At 38.8% G+C, this 8,905-nt stretch overlaps 1 protein-coding gene across 1 annotated transcript; it reads right to left on the reverse strand.

Annotated features, from left to right (window-relative positions):
* Positions 1-303: 303 nt before the first annotated feature.
* nfe2l3 (nuclear factor, erythroid 2-like 3) lies at positions 304-7,759 on the reverse strand. Its single transcript, XM_031756105.2, has 5 exons — positions 6,885-7,759; positions 5,236-5,316; positions 4,688-4,795; positions 3,096-3,573; positions 304-2,974 (listed from the first exon to the last, which is right to left on the reverse strand). Exons 1-5 carry the CDS (start codon positions 7,398-7,400, stop codon positions 2,217-2,219), a joined length of 1,941 nt encoding a protein of 646 aa, XP_031611965.2. The 5' UTR covers positions 7,401-7,759; the 3' UTR covers positions 304-2,216.
* Between the last annotated feature and the right edge of the window lie 1,146 nt (positions 7,760-8,905).

The following is an 8,905-nucleotide window of genomic DNA, read 5'->3' on the forward strand; positions in this document are numbered from 1 at the left end:
TTAAATCTAATATTACCTATGACTTATTCAAATTGGTGTGAATGCTGATGGGAGTAGGATTTTTATCATTAGGAAAAGCTGTAAAACACATGGAAATACAGTTAAAAAGTCCAAAATGTGTACCATCCTTCACATTTTAAAAAGCTGTCCAGTGGCTCAGATTGCATCCTTTGCCAGGCCAATTTTGCCCCCAGGCCTTATGTTTGACATCCCTGATCTAAATTCTATTGATGTTTTAAGACTGCATTTTCTTTCCATAATATGTTCCTATATGTTGATTTTAAAATCAAGGCCATTCAAAAGTATTTCAAAAGATTTATTTTTTATTTTAAAAAGTCTGCAGGAGCAACTCAAGTTCTGTAAGCAAATGCACACTTTCAAAAATCACAATGGAATCAAACACATTTAACTTCAGAAACAAAGCAAATATTTACGAAAATGAAATTCATACAAACAGCAAAGAAAAGGTTCAAACCAAACAAAAAAATACAAACAAAGGAAAAAAAGAAAACTGAAAGCCACATAAACTACTTCATGGACTTTTCTCAATTTCACTCACTCAGCTGACTCTACTGCGCAGCATAACCAGGAACAGGATGGCAATCTCTATTAATACTTCAACTGTCAAATAATCTTATACATATAAAAAGGAGGCATCCAAACAACATTCAAACTTCTTAAATATGAATCAGTAATTTATTATTTAGGGTTTTTTAGCAGTTTGTTTAATTTGGGTGACTTTGATAATGAAGGATTTTTATTAAACAAGTGCACTTTAGGGAATTTCAGATTTTAGCCAGAAAAAAAAAACTAAACTGGGGCCTGAGAATCTAAAAAAATCTCACAAGTACTTGTAAAGAAAGGAAGTTCAGTCAACTTGTGCTTCAGATTAATCATTGTTCAAATACTTTATGCATCTTTCTTCAGTTTACTCACTCAGGTGACTACTTGAAAGTGTGTACACATAAACAAGATGCAGACTTTTAATTCCACTTGATTCTACTCTCAGATAATAAATATTAAAAAAAACACACACACACACACACACACACACACACACACACACACACACACACACACACACACATTCAAACAGCATTCAGACCTCTTAAATAAAGTTGGTGATTGTATTTTTCCTGTTTCAGAAATTGAATCTTTTATGTGTGATTACGGTCACATTTATAATGGAATCGTAGTTATCGAGTGCACTTCAAACGACAAAAAAAATAAAGAAAAAAAGCGGGGTGGGAGCTTTTTTTTTTTAATGTAGCCAAAATTAACAAAGACTAAGCTGTGAGGTAGAATAATCTTGCCAAAAACTCTAAAACACTTCAAATGAAAGGGGTTAAATTATAGTTGAATTCTTATGTAAGAACTTTTTTGTTATGGATATACGCACTTATGTATGATGTACACACATATTTACCAAAACACATCAAATGCAAATTAAGGCCAAGTCCTTTGAGTCATTGGTATACTGCACGTCATCAAGACATGTAAGCAAAAGACATCTATTTCATTTTTTTTAATTTCAGTTTAATTATTTTACTCAAACAGTGCATGCCCTCAAATACTGGGAACAAATCAGTAAACTTTGGACTTGTAATAACCTAATATTCTTATCGCTCTGACCAAAGGTTACCATTTTGGGAGAGGGAAAAAAAAACATCCTTAACAGTTCTATAAGCATTTCAGGGACCTAAGAAAGTTTAATAAATACAATCCTTTAACCTCATTCTTATACCAAGTAGGAAAACACTAAAGGCAAGATTACAGGTAAATCCTCCTCTTAGATCTCTATCCTGTCTGTAAATATCACAATCCTGGCCAAGTTGACTTTTAGACATGTGTGATTGCCAACAATTTTCTGTAAAAATGAGAAAGACTATGACTTTAATGTTAACAGGCACAAAGAGACTGCTGGCATTACCAACAGCTTAGCTGTTCCCTTAAACTACTCCATCGGCCACATCCACCTTTAACAAGAAGAGAATGTCCAGTGTGTGATCTACATTTTTCCCATCAAATAATGTATTTACATTTTTTTTTTCATTTACTTATTTTTTGAGTGTCTTTTCTTTTTGAATTTAGGTTCTCAACAGTGGTGAATCAACACACACTTTTGCAAAAGAGGAGACCCTAAAACCAGAGTCAGGCAATTAGGTTCCGCAATATCCCAAAACCGAAAAGGTCAAGTCTCAGCAGGAAATGCTGCATTATTGCTTTTTTTCCTTCTTTCTCTTGTCTGTTTTGTTGCCAGATGTGGAGACAGCAGGTCGTCTTACAGGCTGAACTACAACCCTCCCGTTAGCCCCGCACTGCAGGGTGAATCTGTCTGGGTTCAGGGGTGTTCCTGATTCATCCCTCAGCCGGGACAGGATGTCTCTGGTCAGCTGCCTTATCTGATGGCCCACAGCACCCATTGTTTTTGCTGTAAGGTGCTTCTCCCTCAGCAGTTTGTCTCTTTGAACTTGCAGCCTTTCCACCTCCTCCTGGAGCCCAGTGATGGCATCTAATTTGCGCTTGCGGCAGTTTTGGGCTGCCAGCTTATTCTTACCACGCCTGCGGATGTCCCTCAGGAGGGTCACCTGTTCAGGGGAAAAGCCATGACCATCAAGAACTTCCAGGAACTCTTCAACAGGCATGTTAACTATCTGCAGGACAGAGAATGGCAGACACATAGCACGGGCGCGCAGCTCATCACGACTCAGCTCCCCTTCTTCCAGCCGAAATCCATCGTCATCGCTGAGAGGCTCCTCCTTGATGTTTTTGCGAGGCAGCGTTACTGACGGCTGGTTAAAGAAATTGGCAGATGAGTAGCTGTGGTCGTGCCACACACTCTCAACAGGTGGCCATGTTGTGGTGTAGTCAACAATGCCTTTAGAGGGGATTGAGTCTGCCTCACTGCTGTAGCCTGTAGCTCCACACTCATCCTCGCAGTATGAACTGGATGAGGATGACATCTCAGATGAGCCTGGACAAAGTGAGGAGTTAATGACTGTGTCAGTACATTTAACAGAAAATTTCTTAGCTTCACAAAACATAGAATTTAAGACATGTAACTTTTCCAAGTATAGAATGCAATCTGAACCAACCTGGAGAGACTGGACCTCCAGAGCTGCTCTCCAAGGAGAGACCAGAGTCTGACTCCAAGTCCTCAAGGACCTGTGGGTCTATGCTGTCCAGACAGTCCATCAGGCTGCTGTCAATTGAGTCCAGACCTTCCAAACCAAGCTGATTGATCTGGTCAAACACTGCCTCATCTAGGCAGCCACCCAGTGCACTATTTGATGACACATTTCCAGTTATGTTACATACTGAGGCAAAGGGGAGTGCAGCAAGACCTAGAGCCATCCCAGGTGAAGCATCTGAGTTTAAAGAGCCTGTGGATTCCATTCGAAAGAAAGCCCTTTGTTGTTGGGTCGTGGTCCTGGGCTCAGTTCTATCAGATGCCAACCCAAACACTCCAGGACTGGTTAGCATAGCATCATGCAGACTGACATTCCGGCTGATGGCGCTGGTGATGTCAGTGTCGAGATCTGACAGACGCTCAGTGACAAGGGGGTCCAAGTCCTATATTTTAGAGAGACCTGTTAGTCGAACTTTATTCTCAAAAGCTTTGAAAATCCTCTTAACCCTTTAAGACCTACCATAGAACCAAGTCCACCAGAGTTTATCTTTATATTTTTACATGCTGTAGTGCCATTTTTGGGAGCATTTCAAGTTGCTATACATCAATACAACCGTTATAGCCCAAACTTTAATAATATGTATGCATTAAGTCCATAGTAACTACATAAATTGCAAAAAAGTGCAATAAACTACCAAAAAATTGAAAATCATTTTTGTTTTTTTTCCATATATTTCTAGTTAAAGAAATTTAAGAGGTTTATTCCTCAATACTGTAAATACAAAAAACTTGCACAAAATAGTTTCCAACAAAAAGGAAATTTATTTTGAGTGTCTTCATAGTTTTATTTTTGAAATACACCAATTTTTATATACTGCAGGAAAAACGAAAATAAATATTATGATGCAAATTTGCAAAAAAAACAGCATGTGCATCAAAACAAATTATTTCCAGCAGTGCAATTTGAGTTCTAAGCATCCCAGAAACTATTCAGAAAAGCATGAAGTCAAACATGATTTTGAAAAACACCAGTATAGGCTTATAAGGCCCCGAAGGTAAAAAACTACATTTTTCCGCGAAAACTATGTCACTTCCGGTTTCGGGCAGGTAATGGCGGACATGCAATAGTTCGCGCTGACGTCTATTCCAATGTAGGAAGTGTTTTGAACAACTGATCAGATCGGCAAAGCGTGTTTCTGGAATATTATGTTTTTGTTGCTGCAAGTGCTTTTTAAGCAATTTTTGCAAAGCTATATGTGGAAGGAAACCGTGACCTAGGGTAAGCTGATGGCATAAGATGTAAGTACAACTCCTCCGGTTTCATATGCAAAAAAATGTATTGCGCTAGCTTACGTGGTTCCGGTTCTACAGGGATTTAAAAATAGTTACGCAAAACGGAGCGTGCCTGCTCCAACCGGCTTTAAAGGGTTAAACAACAGTTAGATCAATGTGGGAAACTAAACCTCTAATCTGCCATACACATGTCTGTATGCATGTCTCTAAACTAATGTAATTTTATATAAGGCTTCATTTTATGAACATGAGCCAGAAACTTACATCAAGGTCTGCAACAGAGAGTAAATTGTTCCAGTGCGGGTCAATATCAAGGGTAGCAGAGGGATGGCGTGTTGGACTGGACAGTCCAGTGATGCCTTCCAGCAGGCTCTGAAAGAGACAACACACAGAAAATCTGATGTAAACTTAAAAAGTAAGTGATATGTTTTGTTGTCAGTATCCAATCACAGCAAAGTAACTGATGAAAAAATGAACAAGAAAAAAGAATTTATATTTAGCTTCTGTATAGCTTTTTACTATAAGGAACTTAATAACAAAGCCTTTGCCTGTGAGACTGTAATTACTATGCTTCAACATCTCTAATCATATTTTGTGGTGTTACTAAAACAGCACTGTCATCAAAATGATGCAATTTCAGTAAATATGTAATGTGAGGCCCTGATTTTCAAGTTAAATCAATATAACCAGCCTAAAATTGATGCCAATGTTATACATGCATCATTGCAGATGGACAAACACTACTGTGTATCCTCACAAAAAATCCAGCACTATTACGGTCATTAAAATAAATGAAATAGTGCCAACAGTACCTCTTGTTCCAGTGTGGAACTGTGAGCCAGCTGAGAGACTGGAGCAGGTTCCTCCTCTTCTTTAACTTTAACATCTTCCTCCTGGCAGGGAGAAGAGAGTCGGGAATTCAGTTTAGAAGTGAAGAGGAAAGAAAAGGAAAAACAATTTGTTAATTCTTAGTAAAGAACTCCAAACATTGTTACATTTCTAGCTGTAGTTCATTGATCTCAATTGAGCCATTACAGTATGACTCTTCTGTCATGAGATGATTCTGTTATGAACAAGATTAGGTTATTTATTTATTTATTTATGACTACAAAGCAATCATTGTAAATGTTAAGCCAATTACCCACGGAGGTCACCTGATAAACCTACAGTAATACAGGTCACCAGCTTCCAAGATTAGAAAGTTCCCGATATTTCCAATTAAAGATATAATAGAATTCTCATTTGTTCTAAAAGAAGGAAGTTTGCTTTCACACTAAAACTAAAGCCAAATAATGACAAAAAGTACTCAAGACCAGTCTAGTTCTGCCCAAGTTCTGTCTGGGCTTGTTGGCCTCCACTTTTCCTGTTTGAACTGGTCTAGCAAGTGAATCAGTTATTGATCACACCTTCAACAGCATAACTATATACAGCTCCTGCATATTGTATATTCTCAGAAACTAAGGCCATTTGCAAAACAAACAATGAGGTGTTTTAAAAATGCTTTTTGGGGGGGATGTCAACCCATCTGTTGTCATCAACAACAGATGAGTCAACATCATATTATACACATGAAAACCAACCCTAGGGAGAGCAGTGATTAAGTATGGAAAACTGCTTTTGTGTAAGCAAAAAGGGTGGGGATCCGAGTCTCACTTCTCAAAGGGCGCAGCTGGTGGTTGAGTCAGGAGAAAAGAGATAGAGTTACACAACTGACAACATAAACTGCCTTTGGGATATAATATCCACCAATCAGCTCTTTCTGCCATGCTCTAGAAAGATTACACTACTAGGAGGACTGAATATAAAGGTTGTAATTACAGTGTTAAAATATATTTGTTGTCATAAAGTACAGACATTAGTTACACCTGTCTTTGCATGGTATTTTCTCCTGAAGTAATTCTATAGTTACTATTCCCAGATTGCTTAATGTGACAAGTTCCATAGTGAAAGAGTGACAGGTGCAGCAGGCAGCTGTATGCCGCATGTACAGTATATGATGTTTGGTAGACATGTTATTAAGCTTTATGTTTAAGTTACTTACTACACTGATTAGGTGAGTTATCCAAGTTAACACATTGTCATTACGGATGCAAGTGACATAATCTGACTAAGGAAACATTACTGGATTTTGATTTGTGACAAGGGCCTGACAGAGCCTGAGAAAACGAAAATAAATTTGCATTCCAGAATATTTTTTTTGACTTGCTTCCTGGTTCACCAGGAAATACTCCAGTATAACAACGTAGTTGTTGGATAACACCCATCTTTCCAGAACAACGGTTAGTTATGCTAGTTAGCTAGTAATAGCTTAAGCTAGCTATTACGGAAGTTTTACCTGTTTGTCACCTCAGTTAATCAAGTACTTTAGAGGGATAGACCACCTTCATTGTTGCAGGTTACATTATTGCTTCATTAGAAACAAAGTGTTTTCAACTTTATGGCATATTATGCAAAAACTTGCCTCTTTAAGAAACCCGCAGGCTCCAGCGCCACAAGGCCCTTGTCCGAGTTCAGTGTTTGTCTGGTACACTGCAGGGCCACTGACTGGCAGGTGTTCACTGACATCCCTAGGTTCTTCGCCAGGTCTTTCTAACCCCGAGCTAGATTCAGTGTTGTTGCTGGTTGAAGGCCCACAGTCAGCCTTGTCAGTTGCAGGCACTTCGTGCACCAGCCATGCGTTCAACTGTGTGTGGAACCGCGGGGAACCGAGGGTCCTCACCTCGTCCAGCAGCCGGCGACTTGCAAAAAAATAGTCCAACTCGGGACATTTTGGGTGTACACCATATCCGTCAAGAGTGTCTCTCAAAATATGAAACGGTGTCTGGATGTAGGCTGAGCTAGGACCCAAGTTAATCTCTGTCAAAGGCGTGTAATAGCCGCTCAAGTAGCTGTCGATATCCACACGAACTCCAATCAAACTGAGCAAGATGGTTAACTGAATCAGGCTTTCTGAAAAGTATTTTTTGGCGATCTGCATTTTCTAAATACTTTCAGAACTGTGGATAATTGTGAAATCCCAACCCAACAGTTCCTCTTTCCCGAAGGGACAAAGGGAAAGCTTAACAAAAGAGCACGCCTTCCCCTGTCAGACAAAGAGGACCGCCTGTACCGGCGAACTAGCAAGATAGCTATGCTAGCTGTTAGCAGTTAGCTTTCTATACCGGTTAACGCAAACCTGTTAGCGCAAACATAACAAACAGTTTATTCTTCAGCGTCTTACAGCGGATAAACTATTCATAAGCAATACCTACTTATCACAGCCCTCGTGACGACAATAATTAAACAGAAAATAAAACATGGGACGCTCACTGCAATCACCGTGCTGCTACAGGAGGAACTTTGTTTCGGAATTTGCATAATTCGTGGTGATTGGACCAAAACGCTCACCACAACAAATTCTGATTGGTTAACACACGTGTCGTGTCAGCTTTGGATCAATAAGAAAACGGGGTAGTTGCTTCTCTAAAGGCAGCCGCCACCCTGATATTAACTACAAATATTGTTTACACGAAAGTTGTATCACTGCAGAAACAAGAAGTACTCCTCTATGTAGGTACATATTCTAAAATATAATGCTTTATTGATGCAAAGGGGATTTCTCAGAAGCATGGCTGGGCTGCATTTCCTTTACGTTTGTTCTACTGACCTGCATTTGTTCCTTTTTTCAGCCTACTGGTAAACAACTGAATTACACTTTCAATTGTTACAAAGGTCTGGGCCCTCGTGACTCAGCTCCCCAAGAAAGAGGAATGCCAAAGGCGAAATCCTTAAAACATAGTACACTGTACCCCCTGGACTTCTAAAAAACTGACTTTATACTGGATTCATGATCAGTGCTGAGAGGTAGCCCACGCAGATTCTAGGTGCTTTTACTTTAGACTATTGCTTTATGACCTATTTTATAATAGAATGTCGAAAAGACAGACTATTCTGCATCAAAAAATATGTTTTGCCCACTTTTGCGATAAAAAATCTCTGTTTATATGTAAGAAACTGAATGCATGTTTTCATACATGTAATTGTGTCACATACATTGTAACATTCCTGCTTTCACTGAAGAAGCGACTCTAAATTCAGCAATGTTTATGAATGCTCATTATATAGGAAAGGATACTCATGTCATTTGAAAGATGGTCTTGAACATTATCTGAAAGTCTGTCAATCTACTTACTCACTCTGTTAGATCTTCCAAGGGCAAATTGTTAGCTATGCAATACTCCCCACGGAGGAAAATTGGGAATGCAGCTTTCCCAGTTTCTGAAAAAACGAAACAAAGCTCTGGAAAAGTGTACCTTAAAATATTGGAGAAGAAAGCTCAGATAGTTACGGATAATATCAAGAAACTCTTAAAGACATACCTTTTTAATCTTGCATTTAACTAGTCCTCCCACTTAGTAATAACACCACTGTGTTTATGTCTTTATTTCATATTACTCTGTTTTTTGTGTGTAACAGGATTTTATGATTTATTGTTATGCATAT

The sequence above is a fragment of the Oreochromis aureus genome, linkage group 22, assembly GCF_013358895.1.
Source record: "Oreochromis aureus strain Israel breed Guangdong linkage group 22, ZZ_aureus, whole genome shotgun sequence".
Classification (NCBI taxonomy): domain Eukaryota; kingdom Metazoa; phylum Chordata; class Actinopteri; order Cichliformes; family Cichlidae; genus Oreochromis; species Oreochromis aureus.